The 21,898-nt window shown below is 35.1% G+C and overlaps 1 protein-coding gene across 1 annotated transcript; it reads right to left on the bottom strand.

The window, feature by feature from the left end:
• Window positions 1–3,206: 3,206 nt before the first annotated feature.
• LOC137404421 (uncharacterized) lies at window positions 3,207–21,555 on the bottom strand. The gene is made up of 10 exons (XM_068090623.1): window positions 21,451–21,555; window positions 19,657–19,785; window positions 18,686–18,772; window positions 17,097–17,209; window positions 16,865–17,002; window positions 13,952–14,126; window positions 12,086–12,207; window positions 10,346–10,483; window positions 7,783–7,949; window positions 3,207–4,025 (listed from the first exon to the last, which is right to left on the bottom strand). Exons 1-10 carry the CDS (start codon window positions 21,518–21,520, stop codon window positions 3,884–3,886), a joined length of 1,281 nt encoding a protein of 426 aa, XP_067946724.1. The 5' UTR covers window positions 21,521–21,555; the 3' UTR covers window positions 3,207–3,883.
• Between the last annotated feature and the right edge of the window lie 343 nt (window positions 21,556–21,898).

The following is a 21,898-nucleotide window of genomic DNA, read 5'->3' as shown; positions in this document are numbered from 1 at the left end:
ATGTTTTTTTGTTAAAAAACAAAAAAAAACATTACAGTAGCACTTTAAGACTTCAATAGCGATTCTTTAATGGATTGTTTCACTTTGACATCAATAATTATGTCGTTTCTGTTTTCCACTACTTGATAAGCTTTGTTAAGACTAATATTGATACTAGTTTTTACAATTTTGTTTTGAAATCATATATTTTAAACAAACAAAAAAACAAAAAAAAACATGCGTGTGAAGTTTAGAGGAAAACAACACAGAAATGTAGAAAGAGATATTGTTTACGCAGATTAACAGACAGACAGACAGACACACAATGACAAAATGGGATTTATCAATAGAGGTATTCAGAAAATTCCACAACTGCCCTCTAAGGCAGTATTAGACATGAAGCAGTACAGCCACCTACCAAAAACATACAGCCCTGTCAGAAACTATGAGACCACCCAATAATTTGAGCCTTCATTCATCTTGACACTCTTGATGTAGCCATGTTAAAATATTAAACTCAATTTAACTTCTACATATTGCACATCATTAAATGAAGATGTTTCTCCTTGGTCTAGCAAAATATAACAAAAGCCTTTTAGTTTCATTTTATAGCAGAGGTGATGGAGTTGTGTCATCATGTTATCCAAATATTAGTGTCAAAACATTACCAAGTGTTAATACACTTTACCCACCTCACTTTGGCCCTTTTCAATGCCACAAATAATTACAAGAGCTGTTCAAATTATGTTGTAAAAATATCACAATTAGTAGCACATGATTATTCAGTTGAGAATGCAATATGCAAGCACTAAGCAATTTTCTTTAATTTTTATTAAGGTCAATTGCATAAGCATTTTAATTAAAAATATTGGTTAAGCATTGCTTTCTGATTAAAAATACACTCCGTGTTAATTGTTTAAAAATTCTGTATCTAATGGTATATGGTTTGTGGTAGTTTTTAACAAAATTATCTTAGCTGAGTTAATTTAGCAAAATTGCTCTCAAATGTGGGTGGTCTCATAATTTCTGGCAGCGCTGTACATGGCTTTGATAACGACGCTTGACCACCCTAAATGTGAATGGTTCTAGTAGTACAGGACAATGACTCAGAACTGTTTTGTCAACTCCGAGACCATGAGAAGCCATCAAGCATATACCATTTGAACATGTACCACCATTCTGTTAAATAAGTATGCATTCTCAATAAAGCACAAATGAACTGTCTACAACTTCGTTTCGCCTATTCTAACAACATTGAAATAATAAGCCATTTCCTGTTGGATATAATGATATATACTGGTTCCCATGATCAGAGTATCACATCTGCTATTTATAATCTCTGACGATTATTGGTTGCCATTGGATACAGCTTCATCCCTTTAGCATGCAGCTGTTCAATAGAATGAATATCTTCTGGATAGCTTAGTACTTATCGACTGTCGTTACCTTATCGCTTTCTCATCTCTATCTCACTTCCTTTTATAAACATTCCAAAGTGACATCATAAGACAAATATTTGTTGACAGTGAGTGCATAGAGTCAAAGTTACTAACTGACATTTTGATAGTTGCCTAACAAATTTGAATGTTGCCTGAATCTGTTCAGCAAATAACAAAGAGGCGACAACTTCCCTATTTCCTTTTGGTGAGCATATGGTTAAAGAAGGAAGTGAATTGCTTAATAAACAGTTGTACAGAGAAAGATATGCATTACTGTACCCAGCAAGTTTACTTCTTAAGAATGAATCTAACAAGATTAGACAACTCCTCATTTTCTGACCATCATGTTTCAGCATTTTCATATACAATGTATACATATAATGTGGCTAATGATTTCAAATGGCCTATAATACAGTGGGATTGCTAGAAAACTTCAAGCTAAATATTTAGATTAAAATTTTACCATAGAAAGTTAAAAACGCTCATTGAATAAGTAAAAATGACATCTACAAACAATATTACTCCAATCAGTGTTATCTGCCCATTGTCATTAAAACACAACTCCTATTTTGGTTCATCTCAGAACGCTCACGTTGTTAAAAAATCTTTATTTTCCAACTTACGATATGTCACACTGATGTCTACTAAAAATATAATATTATGCACAAGTTTTATCATGGCCACAGCTGCTTTTACACGACCATCAACTGTATAAATAAATTATACTTTTACACATCTTGGGATAAACATGAAAACCACCTTTGTCACCAGATTAAGTCTTTGCTTTGTAAATAGAGGTTTGGGATATTTTTTTGGAAGTGAAATTGTACCTGGTTATTAGGCCTTTTAAAGCAGACTATTCATCAAAAGGTGGCCATAATACAATTAACCAGCGATGAATTTTCTGGACCAATAAAAAGGGTTATGGAATAGTGTTAGTACATATATTTATTGACTTACAAATTCTTCAATGAAATTAGAAATAGAATAGGCTCCTACATACTAATAATTGCATAGTAGTCATGAGTAGCTATTACAGAGTATTGGATTTTTTATTGTTTGTGATTGTTTTTGATGTTTGTGGTGATCTGACTGCCAGAATGTTTCAAAGTTAAAATCGACAAAACTTGGTTGCAGCCAAAACGCTCAAATCAAAATATGCGTACATTGACATCACTAGTTGCCATCAGTACTTTTCTGTGAGTAGCGGCACAAGATACTGACAGAAGAATTTAACTCTGTACAGCAGACCAACAAATGTGTCAAGTAAACAGTTCTGACAAAAAGCTGCTTATCTTGAGCTTTTATCACCAACAAATGAGAAAAAGTGGTCAACCCAAGTGTAAAAAATAACTGCGGTTACGCTTTCCTCCGATGTAAGCACATATTATCATACAAATTCTATCTGTAATTAGTCAGCAATGATAACAAGTAAACTGGGTTTCTCAACAAGCCACTATGTACATATGATACATAGCATATGCACAGCTGATTATCCCACCAAGTGTTAACAGTGGTTCAATTTCAATATATGAAGTGAAACCATTCCAATATTTTATCCGTATATTGAAACTGCTATAAGTTGGAGCAAACATTCTTATAAGAATACAAATACATTGTATTTTGCATAGTTTATTCCACAGCTCAAAAAAGCAATGAGAACTCCTTGAAGTCATTAAATTAGCTCCATACAGTGTGACTTGCACTATACAGACCAATATAATTGCATTTGCCTAATTCTAGTGCGAAACAGATTTTTTGTTAAAATAACTTTATTGCTATAACTGGATACACGAATGACAAACAAACGAATGACAAGCAAACACTGAGATTCATATAAATAGATGTATAAAAAACTAAATTTCAAAGTTCAAATTATATGTAAAACTAGATAGTAAAATAAATAAAAAAGGTTATTTTATTACTTCATCTTAGAGACACATAAATACAAATGGAAGTTTGAAAATAAATAAGTTTGGAAATACGTAAGGCGTAAATGACCTGATAGAGCAACACGACTGTATTTTATATATTTGTATTATTCATAAGTTTGTTTCTCAATTTCTACTAGCATTTCAACTTTTATTCACAAACTAACATTTCGAGAAGTTTGTCACATCATGTTGGATATTACTTTGTAAGTCTAGACAAATATTTGCTTCAAACTTTAAGTCGGATATCCAAAGATTTGTATGTGGAGGTGATCATACTTCGAGGTCTGACTGTATAAAAAAGGCTTACTTAGCGAAACTATAAGTTCTACCAAAATGTAAAAACAAGCAAATGTTGAGCAAAATTCAAGAACAGACAAATCTAATAATCTTGACTAGACAAACAAATATAAGACAGAGAAATGAATATAGAACGTTATGAGTCACTGAGTAGAAGTGAGCAGATGTAACCAGATCTATTAAATATTTTGATTAGTAATAAAAGTACAGATAAAACAGCCTCTCTCTGCTGCTCTATACCCAGTAGGTCTTGGGTGAAAGAAGAGGTAAGTGTTGCAAGTAGCTCTGATTTTGCTGACAAAAATGGTCTTTATTAAGGGAATTGTTGAAAGTTCTAGAAACATCATTGGAGAGTGCTTGAGAGCTTGAAGATAGCCTACAAGACAAACTTTTGTTGTATGTTTGAGGTGAGACTAAAGCTGTCAGGGCAATTGAACTCTGTTTTGGATGTTATGATGGTGAAATAGAACAAACTGAAGTGAGAGCAATCGCTGTGGAGACAGCAGCAACAAACACCCAACTAGTTTATTATGCACACAGTACACTAAAAGTTTATAAGCTAAAAAACACGAACAAAAGCCGAAGTAACTTTCACTATACATATCACACATTATTTACCGATATTCATGGACTTCTCAGCATCATCGATGTTTATGTTGTTTTTACCTAGATAAATATTCTTGGACTGGCACAGACAAGAGTTGTAGAAAGTTGTTTTAATCGCGAACATATGATATCAATATTAAAATTGTTTGATGTTGTTCAATATTGAGTTTATCACTTGTTATCATGAAGTATTACCATATTTTGCTATTTATGAGTGACGATTCGTACAGCCGTAATCTACCGATCACTGACTACGCTTGATCGGTAATTTCCGTGCCGGTTGCTATGAACTTAGGTGATCTAACGCTTTTCTCTCACTTGCAGCTAATGACAAGGTTTAATCTAAATCTAGACACTGAACTTATGATACCTGAGTAAACTACTCACTTCATTAAGTACACTGCCAGTCTCCACAAGTTCACTCACTTAATGATCTATATATACAAACGCCGAGCAGTATTCATCTAGTATCTTCATATAGAAGAGTTAGTAGCGCATAAAAAAGAAATCTTCGATTCTGACTTCTGTGTAAAAGGAGCCTTTTTTCTAGCCTTTTAAACAGGTAACTAAAATAGGTGTAAAAAATCAAAATGGATGTTCTGGATCAAACTTCTTGGTGCAAAATTTTTAGCACTTCTATTTTTATACCTAAAAAATTGTTTATGTTTACATACAGTAAATAATAGATGAATATAACAAGAAAATGCAACAACATCATTTTACTCATGAAACCTCACACCAGGGTTGGTTCGGTTTAAACCAGCTGAAAAACTCAGGTTTTATGGTTTTTCATTATTTTTTGTGAAAAACAATATTTTAAGCTCCTAGTGGTTCCTGTGTGGTAGAAATGAAATTATATGTAATTATCAGCTGTGGAAACTCGTTTAGCAAAGGCAGAGCTCAAGTTGAAACTACATGAAATCCTAGCACAATGAATTAGTGAATTTCATTTTCAATTGGTTTTATCAAGTGATGTGACGATCCCTTTACTGATGAAATATAAAAACCATGTGAAATATACTAATCCCGTTATCGTCTCGAATAATGCATTAAAACTTTCTCAAGTCTGGCCAGTGAGAGAGGATTGCTTATAATTAGAAATTAAAACAATAAAATCCTTTTGGGCAAAAGCCCAAGGTTTGCTAACTAATATTTCATTTAGTGGGCACAAGCCAAAGTAGTTGAATTGTTAGAATTCAGTTTATCAAGTTTTTTGTGTTCTGAAAAATCAACTCTAGTGCTAGAATTGAGTGAATATTCTCAACATTTGGGTTTGTCCATTCAAAGGTCAGAAATAGACTGAGCGCAGAGAAAGCTGGGAAACTTGTATTTATTTATCCTATGACCAGTACCTACATACATATTCAGTCACATATTCTATCCACTACTACTCTTATGGATTCATAAATTTTTTGCTTCAAATTTAGCAATTGTAAGTCATTATGCTCTGCTCTTCACTACCACACAGTTAATCACTGGGATTAAAATTCCTACTTATACATGGAGCTATATGTAATATATTCACTTTATGTGATAAGATTTATACTCTGTATTTCATTGATCATGTTTGATTAAATTTTAATTCTGAAATTTTCATATTTGTCTTTCCTTTTTCTCATAACAACTCCCACAGTACCATCTTTAACAGATGATTCCACATATATGTATGTTCAATACTCAATCATGGAGCTATAGTAAGTGATGTTAATTAGACTTGAGATTGCAAAAACCTTGGTCAAATTATATAAACCATAAAATCCGGTTTAAACAAAAAAGAACCTGGTTCATTTAGTTTTTTTCATAAAAACCATGGTTTTTTCCAACCCTGCTTCAGACATAATACCACCAGATATAACGTCTAGCGGCAAAAAGGCTGCTGCTAAAAAGTCGTAGACTGGTAAAAAAAGCGTTATATAAAAAAGGTATTTTGTAAAACGATGGCTACGGTGAGATTTATTTCAAGGCAAGGCCATTAAGAAGGTTAATGGCAAGTGTGGGTTATCATTGCTATTATTCTTGTTGTTAATATTTACTAGTTACTAGTATCCTAGCTGTTTAATGTGCCCTGAGAGGTCATCAGGTGTAATAGCTTGCTGTCTGTCGGAAATTGGCAATGACTTGCATCTTAGCGATGCATGCTTGGGTCGAGCAGTACGGTAGAGAAGAGGTGACCCGGTTCTCAGTATCTACCACTTCCGGAACTGTCAGATTAACCTGAAGGAATGCCAGCACAACACGTCCAGTCTGACAGGTAGCCATTTCACTTGCTCAGTGTGCGAAGGACAGAGGTGGATCTTCAATGTGCTCACGTTGTCAGTGTGGTTCACGAGGCCTCCAAGTCATTTTCTAGATCCGAAAGACCCAGCAATTTAGGGTTGAAAGCTTGCTGAGAACTTTTTGTCAGATCGGCATTAAGCAGGACTCGACCCACCAACTCCACGGTTGACAGCTAAAGGCACTACCACTAGGCCACGCTGACATTTGTATGTAATAGCTATACATACAAATATTCTGAAATGCCACTGGGCTGTTGCCTTGCACAGTTGTTATAGTGTCAGTCTATCAACCTGAATGTCACAGTTCAAATCTCAGATGATACGATCTTTTCCAAACCTCTACTTGGAAAAAATACTTCAGACAGACGACAGGCCTTTTATTATAGTAAATGCTAACTGACGACTTTATAATATAATTGACTTTATAATTCATTATGTCATCTAGATTTTTTATTTTAGATGTTTTTGAAAAATGGGTTTAAACATGTCACCATATAAAATGCAAACTACTTGAAAAAAATGCAAACTTAGCCTGGCTGAAAATAAAATATGGACAAGTGGCTCTTTATTTAGCATCCTAAAGTTCTACACCTCTTAAAGACGAATTTACACAAAATTTCAGTAGATTTTCTCAGTTTTGGTAGTTTTCTATCATACATGTATGTTGTTGTTTTTGATGTTTAAGGTGATCTTACCATCAGGATGTTTCTAGATTAAAAATGGTAAAACTTGATCATAGTTAAAACGCTCAGATCAATCAAAAGTACAATTAAGACATTTATAACTGCAAAGCAGCTGACAGATTAAAGACGTGTACGTGCAACTTAAACGCAATAGCTGACATACACCATAGCAACGATAACAACTAGTGACATCATTTTGCATGCATTTTTCTTCTGTGCGTTTTAATCACAATTGAGGTCTTATTAATTTTAATCTAGAAAATTCCTGACAGTCAGATCACCTCAAATATCAAGAATAATCGCAAATGATAGAAAAATACTGATACTTTCTGATAAAATCTACAAAAGATGTGTGTAAGTTGGTCTTTATAGAATTCTGAATGTAATTCACAGGTTGCTGCTAATGAAGACAGAGATAGAAATGCCCGCTGTTGCTTTCCTAAAACCTTGTCACCAGTGTCAAAAATTCGCTGACAAGAGAGCGGTATTAAATAAAAATAGAACCGCTTTACATGGAATGATTTAATTCTAACTTTCTATTTATTAGATCTAACGCTCATAATTTTACCTGTTAATGAAATGTTCAAATGGTTTCTGTAAAGTTTGAGGAGAATTAGCGGGTGCCTGAGGAGTGGAAGCAGGTGTCCGTAGGATGTAACTACCACGCGTCCGTTGATCCGAATATTCAGACTGGTCATTCAGAAGTGAGACACACGATGTACTTTGACTCCCTACCTAAAAAATAAATTTCCTACTTACGAACTTTCCTCACTTTACTCTGCGATACCCGAGCTACTGACACATGCATTTTAAAGGGATATTCGATTCAAATACCCCAGTTGTGTAGATCACAGTCAGAATACAAAATACCCAAACAGTCATGGTAATGTTGAGCTCAAAAAATAGGTCCTTGCTAATTTCTGTGCCAGTTGCTATGAACTTAGGTGATCTAACGCTTTTTTCTCACTTGCAGCTAATGACAAGGTTTAATCTAAATCTAGACACTGAACTTATGATACCTGAGTAAACTACTCACTTCATTAAGTACACTGCCAGTCTCCACAAGTTCACTCACTTAATGATCTATATATACAAACACCGAACAGTATTCATCTAGTATCTTTATATAGAAGAGTTAGTAGCAAATAAAAAATTAGCCTTTGATTCGGACTTTTGTTTAAAAAGAGCCTTTTATCTAGCCTTTCAAATAGGTAACTAAAGTAGGTTTAAAAAATCGGAATAGGACTTTTGAAATTGACAACTAAAAAATCCTGGGATTATTAGTAAATGCTCATCCCACGACCAAACACGAGCGGAGCAATGGTTTGGGAGATTTATGATAAATGCATACGTGCACACAACTTACGAAAATTATTCATCTACGGCCGTCGCAAAACCTTGTACCGAAATCTTATCAACGAATTTAACCATTCAGTGACTAAACTAATATCATCATCTTCCTCATTTGTCTTGGCTTTTCCACAGGCCCGTTTTCCCTGGGGTGGCTGACCGGCTGAGCCACCCCAACTTTTTAGGACTTTTTGGCGGCTAAGTATAGTCAAACTCGGAGAACTCGCCCTCGGATAAAATGTGTGGTAGAGTTTTATCACGAACACTTGGTTAACTCGAGCGGATTTGTTTGGTCCGTTCCCACGCAATGATAAACTGCTTTAGATAACTCGACCTTAACATCATTAACTCGAACAGTTGCCCAACGGCTACGGGAACGGTTTTTATCGCTGTAGAATATCACTTTATTCCAAGCCATAGAGATAAACGTTAACTTTTAATAGCTCTTGGGCGTCATTATTATCATTATCGGCAAAATATTTTTGTTAACAACTTTTATAAAGGTTTACAAAAGGTCAAGTTTTACCAAACATCCATTTGGCAATGGCCCAACGAAAGCGTAAAAACCTTCGTATGAACTTAAAATAAAATCGGCAAAATTGATCTTTGTTGAAACGCTCAAAAGAAAAAAGATGTCTTTTTCTGAGCGTTTCAACTGAGGTCAAGTTTAGCCTATTTTAATCTGAAAACGTCCTGACAGTCACATCACCTAAAACAAACAAATCTCAAATAATAGAAAAAATGTTTATACTTTCCGATAATATCTTTTAACACTTTACGTGAGATGCCCGGTTGAGGCCCTACATGAAAGAAACCTGTTGAGGGAGCTGATAACGCCCCTCCAAACCCCCAGATGCTCATAACTAGTCGCCTAACATTTGCCGCTCCAATTTTCAACCAGGGAATACAGGCCTGCTTTTCCAAAAGAACTTGTTATCTCAATTTGCTTTGCCACGCTGCTTAGTCGGCGTATTAGCTATGAGTTTAGCAGAAATTGCCCAATGAGCCCAACCACACACAAAGGTTACTTGCATTTCTAATATGATGATTTTATTGTGGATATCAATGAACAAAGCTATTTAATTTCGCGCTTTCGCTCATTCATTATGATAGTTTAGTTTTGCTCATGAAATTTTCACGAGAGGATGACTCCGCGGAAATGCGAGAGTTAGATGACGCGAATACATAAGTGTCCTAGGGTAACTCAACTTTCAGTCCAAGTTACATGTGATAAAACATGAAGAATTACTCACATGTTGAGAAATACGCTACGTACGACATAACGTCACAGTAAACAGAGGATGACTCAACTGGAGCTGAGTATTTATAATGAATATCAACTACAAAATATACCCTTCTGTTCTGGTGCATTTAATTAGTCAACATATTATTAGTAAATGAATAGATTCATGATTTTTTAACTAATGATTGATCAATCATGATTGAGAATGAAAACAATAAATTGCACATGAATACGATAGAAAATAACTGGGATGACAGGAGTTAAAGTTCGGTTTTGAACGATTTGACTTTCTTTACTAACTTCAGTAACTTCAGCAGATATGTCGGCGCCTCAGAAGAGTTGATTCGAAAGTTGTGTAGCTACCACTTTATGCTTCTCTTGGAATGCTCAATTGAAATTTCAAGAAAATTACCAAAAAAATTTTTAATCAGCACTCGGCATCGACTGCACGAATGTTAGAGATTTTCTGCACTTGATCACGTCAAGTTCCAAAGCTCTGACAATAAACACTAAGAAAAGAGCTAACAGAGTAACCTACCTGAGCAATGATAGACACATGCTCACTTGGCGCCCTCTGGTGAGAGAGACTGCTGCAGTATGCGCACCTCATAGACACACTTGAGGAGATTATCTGACTTGTGTTTATGGTTGACGAGGCACCCTCCTCCTCAAATGCCTGCAGTAATATAATTCTCAAACTCATGATATGACATGGAAACCTGTCTTTGTATCTAGACTTATTCCAAACTACTAAACTAAGTAACATCTGTATGTGTCCCAAAATAAACTTGCAACAATGTCAAGGTGTTCTAATCGTGGTAATATTGATTATATATGACTCGTGCTATCTGAAATGTTCATAATGTTTTGTAGTGAGATCTAATATCCAAGATGCATTGTACACAGAATAGATATTGCACACAGGATATAATGATATAATGAAATAAGGGCAGCAACTGAAAATGGAATACCTTAGAAGGCTCGATGAGAGAACCTACAAGCGAAATCTATCAGGTCATATTAACCAAAGTTGAAACTTGTGAAGCAATAAGTGACTTTGACAGAAAACAATGTTTGATATAACTCTGTTTGATTTAAAATACATGTACAAACTCTGAAACAACACATCTCAATAGTGCTGCCACAGACCCTTCCGTAAGCTGGAGTAAAAAGTTGCATTGAATTGTTACAATGAAAAAGTATAAATTTGAACTCAAAATCACTATGTGAAACCGATGTGAAACCGATGTGAAACCAAAAGCATTTGGTTTCACATAAAGCTGGCTTATTCATTTCAGTAATAAGCCATGCGAGTTCTTCGTGATTTCTTGCCATGTTGATACATGCGATGCTATCTTGTTATGTTGATATATGAGATGATATCTTGTTATGTTGATATATGAGATGATATCTTGTTATGTTGATATATGAGATTATATCTTGTTATGTTGATATATGAGATGATATCTTGTTATGTTGATATATGAGATGATATCTTGTTATGTTGATATATGAGATGATATCTTGTTATGTTGATATATGAGATGACATCTTGTTATGTTGATATATGAGATGATATCTTGTTATGTTGATATATGAGATGATATCTTGTTATGTTGATATATGAGATTATATCTTGTTATGTTGATATATGAGATGATATCTTGTTATGTTGATATATGAGATTATATCTTGTTATGTTGATATATGAGATGATATCTTGTTATGTTGATAAATGAGATGATATCTTGTTATGTTGATATATGAGATGATATCTTGTTATGTTGATATATGAGATGATATCTTGTTATGTTGATATATGAGATGATATCTTGTTATGTTGATATATGAGATGATATCTTGTTATGTTGATATATGAGATGATATCTTGTTATGTTGATATATGATATACTATCTTGCCATGTTGATATATGAGATGATATCTTGTTATGTTGATATATGATATACTATCTTGTCATGTTGATATATGAGATGATATCTTGTTATGTTGATATATGATATACTATCTTGTCATGTTGATATATGATGTAATCTTGTGATAATAATACATGAGATGATATCTTGTCATGATAAAACACAACCATTCCCATTAATTGTCCACATAAGCTTTGTTCAGGGACAGTATATTTAGCTGCCACAGAAGCCTTGCTCACAGCGGTCTGGTACAAGCAGTTAGTTACACATAGGTTTGACCATTGTTGCTTGAAGATCAACAAGGTAAACTAGATATGAAATCTCAAACAAAGATAATGCCCACCTTGTTATAGTGCCATTGAAATGTCCTTTCCTCTCTTGAATTTCGCACTACAGCTTGATGACCCTCACTCTTCAAATACATCCGCTGTCTACTCTGAGTGTATCGTCTGCTTGCAGTCTTTTCTGTAATGAGTATGAGAGACAGACGGATCATATTCTGTTCTACTTCTCACTAAAGGTTGAACACATGCAGGTGAATCTGGAGCGTAAATGAGTGTAAATCTATAATGTGTGTAAAATAAGTTTAAATTAATAAAGCCTTAGATTCTTTGGAATTTGTTGGCATTTTGATTGCGCCTTCGATCTAAGCCCCACTAAATCGAAGAATTTATAGTAGTGCACCTCATGAAAAGGAAAGAAAATATTAAAATATAAGAAACATAAGATAAAAAGATACAGATGTATTCATTTAGGCAAGTCTAATAATTGCTATTTTACATTCTATGGTAGATAACTGTATTAGGTTTGGAGGCAGACTAGAAACTTCATATCTCAATAATATTAATAACAATAATAATACTAATAATAACAATAATACTGGCAACAATAAAAGGAGATATAAGAGCATGGAGGCCACACGGACTCACCATTCTAAATAAGAACAGATGGAATGGCTGATTTACAGCAATGCTGAACCAGCATTGCTGTAAATCGATTTAGAAGAAATCGGCGTTATGCTTTGCGTTTGCTATTTCGGTCAACTCAAAAACCCACTCGTTTTGCACTTTATCAACTAATCAAAAGTGATCAGTAAAATATTCTCTACAATTGATACCCATAATGACTAAACAACATTGACTATACATGCTTTTTTAGGGATGAAGTTTCACCGTATATTAGAACATATTCTTTGCGATGATGCGGCTTGCTTGTTTTCATCTAGTTATTGGTTTCCCATGCGGGTAGCAACCGAGAACTTCGCTGATAGTAAGGCACCGATGAACTAAATTTACTTGACGACATAATTACTGTAGACTCGTAGTCTACAGTCGTAGGCAGTTACTCGTGTTTACACAGCATTTAGAGGACACTAATGGGACAAATTTTAATTACCTTATTTGAGACATTTGAGACACATATAACAATATACCGCGATGCAACCGGATTTAAAATCTTATTCCAGCAATCAATCAAATTAAAATATATGCTATTAGAGCTGCGTAAAACTCGACTTCGATAGCAATAGCCGACGTGAATACGAGTGAGAAACAGGCAGCCTTGCAGCGATTTACATAATTATGGGCAAGTCTGGGCACATCTTTTTCTTGTGAGCGTTCTAACCACGATCAACTTTTGTTGATTTCAATCTTGAAATATCCTGACAGTCAGACCACCTCAAACATCAAAAACAATTGCAAATGATAGAATAATATCTACACTTTCTAATAAAATTTACTAGAAACTTTGTGCAAGTTTATTTTTATTTATCTGCATATTTTTCCGATCTCTCGTAGATTCAAGGTCATAGGTCACTAAGTCTGTTGACTAAACTGAATAAGTTTGATTATGTATTCTCATATTCCTAGCTGGTGTAGAAGCTGAGAGATTTGAAGTTTGTTTACAGTTAAAGTGTGTTTGAAAATATGCAATTGTACACAAATAAAATCCAAGAGTATTTTAGTTAATAAACTTCTATGCAATTACTTTTGATATTAATATATAATATATATATTAATATATATATAAAAAAAATTTAATGTACGGAGCAGATCATACATTTGGGAGTTGCTTACACTGAGGGCCAAAAACCTGAAAATAATAAATACAAAATTCAGCAGCAACTTATTTACAAATGGATTAAAGTCAACTCAAAGCATTCACATGACCCTTGACCTAACACCGAGCTGGGTTAACAATTACCACTCACTAGAATGACTTGAGCTTCTAGCAGTGCAGGCACTATTGTTACTCAATGATCTCTTCAGGGACTCAGCACCAGTTATAGTCGAGGAGTGAATTGGGGCTGATGCGCAGAGCTCACTGGAATGAATGCTCAAGCTTTGGACTTCGGCTAACCAATCAGCAGTAGCCTTCAGGTGTCTCTGAAATCAAACGACTGGCCGTAGTAAAAAGTGGTGATATCGATTCATATGATTTTCCTCTCTGTGGCCTCTGTGCCACAACAAGAAGGCACAATCACTGTTTCCATGATACACAGTACTTCGGAGTTGCGCTCTCTTCAAATCATGGAACGGCGTCTTCGCACTGAAATCACTGCGCACTGATCAGTGCAAAGCCAGTGCAAATTCGCAGCAAGGAAACAGCAATTGCGCAGTGGCTGCGAATAGCTCGCTTGCTGTGGAGGCAGATTCATGGAGGGCCATAATCTAGTACAAAAGTTATCCCGCTTACCTTGTTTTTCTATTCTTCCGATCTTCTTTCACTTAAATTTAATTATGGTCTTAATATTTAATTAGGTGATTACTTTCCTAGACTTTGTTATCAATGCCAACAATTAGAAAAATAGGTTGCAAGTCCTAAAGTAACATTTAAATAATATATTACTTGAAAATACTTATTAAAATATATTACTTTGTAAAAATTGTGTTACGGTTTGTAAAACCTAGTGAATGTGTATTGTAAATAAAAATATAATGACGACAGAAGCATAAAAAGACCGTTTTTGACGTTCGGTATCCATGATCGATTTTATCTCTCCATCCGGCTATTTGATTTATACAATTTCTCTTCTCTGGCTAATATGCTGAAAACCACTGCGCAGCATGTAAACGTACAATCCCCTCGACTTCGAAGGGGGCTGCATCAAAGTACTGCGCATCATGGAAACATAGTGAATATCTCAGCTTTATTAACTGAGCAACCTTTAGTGATGAACTCTGTCAATAAACATCAAAGTGAAATCATACGTGAACAGAGATGTGAGTGGCGTACAGTAATCTATCTATTTTCGTGGTTAATTTAGACAGACACTCTTTACAAAAAATGAAAACCTGTGAAATAGAAATTAATAAACTTACTGTAAAACCTCTAATTGAATGCCATGGGACTCTATTTTTCAACCCTTCCTATATAGTGGCAGTCAATTGGAGGTGGCGTTCAATTAGAGGTTTTACGCTATGTCTAAATAAGTCACTTTTCACTACCTGGCAGCACTTTCCTCTTTTTCTTATGTTCATTGAGAATTTTGAGGGTCAAGAAGAGGTTTCAGGGAGTTTAAAGCCTGGTTTCCCTATCGATTGCGAGACACCGGCGATAATCTTGCGAAGCAAAACGCTTGCGAGGCTAGGCAGCTTCTGTTCACATAAAGCTACATCGTTAATAGCCGCATAAAAATGTTCACTCGCCACGCTATTTCAATAATGGTGACCTTGACCTGTACAGTGCATTACGGGAAGATTTTGCCCGCAGCTCTTCACGAAATTTGAACAGCGCTAAACTCTTGCGTTGACTGCTGACAACTACCGGTAGTACTCGATGTGTAGGTGCACTTTTCACCGCAACAGCCTGCGGTGCTGTCACCGGTGCTTTGCGGAACCATATACGGGAACCGGGCTCAAAGGTTTAAGAAGCATGATGAAAGGTGTCACAAAAATTGCACTTTTATAAAATGTAACCGAAAAGTGGTGAATCATGACTGTTATTACAATGATGCTTGTGGAAGGGTCTCATTGAGACAGAATATAAGAGCGATTTATATTTGTCATGCACACGTACTTTATAGTTTTTTTAATTTTCTTTAATTTTTAATAAATATTTTTTACCCTGCAAGCTACTAAAGCCACCACAGCTGAACCGTGCAATAGCGATGGAATACTGTACAATAACTGTTGATATTGTGACTATCAACAGTTATTTCTATGGACAGTTCTAGGTAACAGAAGATCTACTTAACGACGTACCGTGAGTAAAAAAGAGTAACATGTTGTAAATGAGAATTTACAACATGTTAATCTTTTACTCGCAAAATTTAGTTTTCCAAAAAAGGGGTCCAGTTTATTTTTCACACCAGTGTGATTTATGCCAAAACTATGTTTAGCTTTCCCTGGGATTTTTGACTCTCTAGGTCTCTCATTGTACCATTTTACTTTATGTTAAAAACAATCTAAGATTTGCAGTCAAGATAAAGTCAAAAGAATCTGCAGTCAAGGCTCATGAAATGAGGATGTTCAGGTTGCCACGGTGTCAGGTTAACAGCAAGCAATTGTGACATCGTTTGACACCATGGTGAGTCCTCATGTGTGTCGGTTATAAACGGTGTTCGATCGAAGTTGAGGTTGATACCCGAATTGGCATGGGGAAACGAATCGTGCAGGTCTGAGCTGCGTGACTGGCCACTTGGCTAAAGCAGATAAACTTGTGACTGAAAGGGCAATTTTGAAGAACTAGTTATATTGATAAAAGAACATTAAAAACAAAACCTTTATAAAATATGTGATTGATAATTTAGATATGACATAATCTTGAAAAATCTACTTTTGAATCTAATTGAGTGAATACGTGGTAATAATGTTAAATATATATGGGTCGATCACCGTGCTTGTCTTTAGAAGAATATTTTTCTTTCAGATTTGAAAATTTTATTTTAATATTATAGTTTAATTATTTTCCTTAAAATTTTCAATTCGCTTTCATATACACCTCTTACCTGCGAATGAAAATCAAGCTTTTACAGCCTGAAATCATTTTTACGAAATGCTTAGATTGCCTCAGTGGCATTTTCTTTAAATCGATAGGACATAGTAGTGAATTGTAAGCCCAGTTGTGAAACTAAAGGAAGCCTAGCTATGATCTCTAAATAAAAAATGAGGTCAATAATAACCTGATCAGTTGTGGGTTTTGCACTCTCCAGAGGCTTCGAGGAATAAACAGACGCAGAGCGTTGAAGTGCAACTGCGCTGGTCACAGGCCAGTCCATTCGTTTTACACTGGAGTCAAGGTCTACCTCACTATCAGTTGTCTACAGTTGAAAACTAGAGCTAAAGATTCTTGAACGTGTTTTAAAACTTCACAAAAGAAATCAACAAAAACAAAGATAGGCTCTGTTCGATTACCTCGTTGGGAGTGTTATTGGGAGGACAGATACCCCAGCATACCATGTCAACAGGTGTGTTAGGATTTGGATAGTAAGGGTTAGTATTCTCGGGTGTTTGGAAAACAGAATCATCTGTAAAAATGACAAAAATTGGATAAGAAATAGCAAAACCATCCTTAATAAATTATCAACAAGTCAATAATTGATAAATCCATAGACAATAGACATGTAAAATAGACATGTGAAAGTATGTAATTCATCCAACATGAACACAACTAACCAAAACTATTTATAATTGACAAGTAAAATTCATGTTACAGTTTAGGAAACTATTTTTGAATGGGAATAAAACCAAACCTAAAATACTCTTATGTTCTTATGTTAGGGTATTTTCTATCAAAAACTTGTTTAATAAACGCATGATGTCCCCATATGAAAATGTGCTTGTTTATTTTGCGAAAATACATATAGCAAGAATTTTACTAAAATATGAATAAATATCTTTCTGTATTACTGTGAAATCAGACCACTAAAAACAAACTTTGCCAACTACTGTAATTAATGTGGTGGCTCACTTAGTAAGAAGTTTTTCAATGATACATACATACAATCTCAGTTACTATCACCTCAACATCAATTTTTTAGCATCGATCTGAATATGTATTCCCATGGCCCATGTTTCGCCATAATTCCTTGTTTGAACGTTAAAAACAGATTGCCTTCCTATTTGTCAGTACTACTATCACATGTCTTCTTCGATTTCATGATTATAAAACTGAAGAAAGAAAATATGAAGCACTCTTCATAATATTTGAGCACTGTAAAACCAAACAATGTGAAGGAAAACTGTGTACATATGCACTGGTTTACCAACTACAATATGTAGAGAAAATTCAAACATTGTATGGTGGAAACTACCGTACTTTTCGGACTATTAGCCGCTCCTTTTTGCTGATGATTTGAGCCATGTGGCTTATATAAGGGTGCGGCTATTCTGTGGTTTTTTCTTTCACCGCTAGGGTGCATTAACCAGAATTTATGGTCAGTGCGCATCTAGCAGTGAAAGAAAATAAGAAACAATGCCTCACGGTACTGTTCTGTTAGGCAATAAGTAAAAAAGCGTTGGATAATACGAAACTGTGCCGTTCGGCACTGGTCCGTTTTAAACAGCAAAGTTGCTGCCGCATTAAAAAGCGCAGTCCTGAGTTCTGAGGCCTATATAAAGGTGCGGCTTATGTATTGTTTTATTATCGTTTTTGGAAAATAAAGCCGATGCGGCCTATATAGGGGTGCGGTTTATTGTCCGAAAAGTACGGTAGTTCATGTGTCGAGACAAATATTACATCAAATTTTGCGTCACATGACAAAATGTAGATATGCTTAAGTTTGACTCTCTTCTCACAAGAATAATTGCTCTAATGCAATAATTTTATCATATACAGCAGAAATTGTAATGAATTAACTTTTTACTCCACGGATTGACTATGTTCCAAACTGATAGACTTAGCAGTGCGGGCGAGTGTTTATACCAAAATAAAATATAGAAGTCAGGTTAGACCATACATCGAAATGGTGACTACTAAGTCAAAAAAGACTAGTCTCTCTCACCGAGCTTGTCTATAGAATCTTCCAAAATGTTACTAAGCTTGGCACCTGTAGAGCTAATCTTGACGGACAATGAACTGCAGGTAGAATCTAAAATGAGAAAAAGCTGGAAGCTGCACCAGCATTGATTTGAATGTCGGTTGCAACATCCTAAGGTCAACTTTACTAACTGGAGGTAAACTGCAGCAACATGAGGTAAAGTAATGTACTAATCTCATTTCTATAGTACTATTCTGAGGCGCACTGCGCCAAGCTGATGTCAACTGTTCTAAACTGTTGTCAAATGTACTAGGTTAATCACATCAATACTAACCTGAGGTGAACAGCGTTTGTAATAGACTCTCAGTCTAAACACAAAAAGCTAAGAAACTTGTCATATCAGCCAAAAATAATTTTCCAAAACGAAAACCACCTAAAGTGATAGCAACAAATAAGTAAACATATTTGCGCTAACTTTGATGAAAGTGAAACAATCACTACTTTTCCAGTGATCAACAATTTATGGTTATCACCTTTCTTGACTTCAAAATAAACGTAGTGTCAAAGCCACACCAAGTTCACAGGCTAAGAAACCATCAGACACATTACATTGTTAATAACCGATTCTGGTTGTTCATTGCTATTTATTCACAGTTACTTACATTTAAAATTTTTTGTAGTGATTACGTCTTCCTGGGTTCCAAATTGAATGCTAATAAATTTAAATTGAACTATATTAAATCTGGTAGATAACCCAGGTAGCAGTTGCACACATTCAACTATCTGCAACAGACGATTGATGATAATAGACAGATGATGACGCCAACAGTTGAAATAAAATAAATGAATTGCATCAATTCATGCAATAACTGTATAAGCTTCATTTGAAAATTTGTCTTAAGATCTTTATGTGCCTCCATTCTTTAAATGATACAAAAGATCCATTATTCAAAACATACATGTATGTACCAAAAAAATGTAGAAAGAACGCATACCCTTATTGGTTAAGGAGGTGAGGGAGCCACTTGGCTTTAATATTCTGATTCGTTGAACTGGTTGGCTTCTCATAACATTAGAACTTAGGGTAGATGGTGCAGAAGATGGGGCAGTACTACAACTCCCCCCTAAAACAAACCTTGTATGGCTGAAGCACCTAGCATAATAGAAATTCTTGCATACAGACAGTCAATGTCAAGTTATGGCATCAATAATTTAAAAATACTTGAGCTGGTCAAAACCTTATATAATATCAGCTCTGTATATGTGACTTCTTTTGAGGTCTTATTCAAATGATATACTGTATGTGTGACTTCTTCTGAGGTCTTATTCAAGTGATATACTGTATGTGTGATTTCTTCTGAGGTCTTATTCAAGTGATATACTGTATATGTGACTTCTTCTGAGGTCTTATTCAAGTGATATACTGTATATGTGACTTCTTCTGAGGTCTTATTCAAGTGATATACTGTATATGTGACTTCGTCTGAGGTCTTATTCAAGTGATATACTGTATATGTGACTTCTTCTGAGGTCTTATTCAAGTGATATACTGTATATGTGACTTCTTCTGAGGTCTTATTCAAGTGATATACTGTATATGTGACTTCTTCTGAGGTCTTATTCAAGTGATATACTGTATATGTGACTTCTTCTGAGGTCTTATTCAAGTGATATACTGTATTTGACATGAAATAAGCAAATCAAAACGTATCTGATGGTGTGATCATATCTGTACAGATTGTTATTTTCAACCATTAAAAGATGAAATGTTCAGAATTTAGCCTACGTAATCATTCAAAAACATAATTATACAGCTGTTTGCTTTACATCTTTGAAATCAGGACAAAATGAAGATTAGTTTAATATATAATTTATGGCTATTGACTAAATTCACAATTACTGTACTTTTCGGACTATTAGCCGCTACTTTTTTCTGATGATTTGAGCCATGCGGCTTATATAAGGGTTCGGCTATTCTGTGGCTTTTCCTCTCACCGCTAAGGCGCATTAACCAGAATCTTTGGTTAGTGCGCCTCTAGCAGTGAAAGAAAATACGAAACAATGCCTAACTGTGCTTTTCCGTTAGACACTAGGTTAAAAAGCGTCGGTTAATACGCAACAGTGTTATTAGGCACTGCTCCGTTTTAAACAGCAAAGTTGCTGCCATGTTAAAAAGCACAGTCCTGAGTTCTGCGGCCTATACAAAGGTGCGGCCTATGTATTGTTTTATTATCACTTTTTGGAAAATAAAGCAGATACGGCTTATATAGGGGTGCCGTTTATAGTCCGAAAAGTACGGTAGTAACAATGCTGTAAATGAGAGTTTTAGTTTTCCAAAAAAGGGTCTAGTTTATTTCGCACACCATTGTAAGTCGTTAGCCAGCGGTACCCTATTATTTTACATTGTCTCAAACCTCTTTCAAGGTATCTTTATGAAAATACCATACCATATGCCATACAATAAAGCGATCCATTTTAACTACCTGACTACATTAAATGCTACAACATGCTATCAGCAATGAGCTGCGCAAGTTACTTAGCCTTGCTACCCACATCACAGAAATACCGCCTACCAGCCTGAGGCTATACAAACAGATATTTCAGCACAAGAAATACAAACTAGAGCTAAACTCAAAAGCTTAGCATGATAATGAAGATTGTAGAGAAATAGACAGAAAGTACGGCTGGGCTATTAGAAAACTACAATTAAGGACGTTGATGGCTGAGAGAATGTCGGTGTGTTGTAAATAAATGAAGACACAAATGATGTGAAAAATAGGTTGACATACCATGTGTGCTGTTGGAATGCTTAGGAGGTGTCCATGTTAATTTGTAATACTGACGACAGCTCTTCGACATGTGAACTAGTAAAATAAAAATTCAATTGTGAAAACTATAGAAATCATTTCAATAGTCAGTCATTTCTTTCCATGAGAAGAGCCTAAGGTTCAACAGACTTATCAAAACAGAAAGTCATGCCACAATGATTAACTATACCAGATAGAACAGTTAAAGAATATCATATTTGGTAAAAAACATCATAAATACTAACTATACTGGTGAATACCGCCAAGGAGCAATATATCAGAGAGTTCTATCAGACAGTACTAGATCAGTACTACCATGTACTTTACTAGCCAGCTAACTACAATGATGATCGTGTTAAGAACTAGTAGAGAAAGCTACTAGTAAGAGGGTGTTCTTAGCATTAACAACGCACAAGTAAGTGTGTGGAAC

The sequence above is a fragment of the Watersipora subatra genome, chromosome 9 (genome assembly GCF_963576615.1).
Source record: "Watersipora subatra chromosome 9, tzWatSuba1.1, whole genome shotgun sequence".
Classification (NCBI taxonomy): Eukaryota; Metazoa; Bryozoa; class Gymnolaemata; order Cheilostomatida; family Watersiporidae; genus Watersipora; species Watersipora subatra.
The sequence above is the reverse complement of the archived record's forward strand: the minus strand, read 5'-3'. Positions and strand labels throughout refer to the sequence as shown.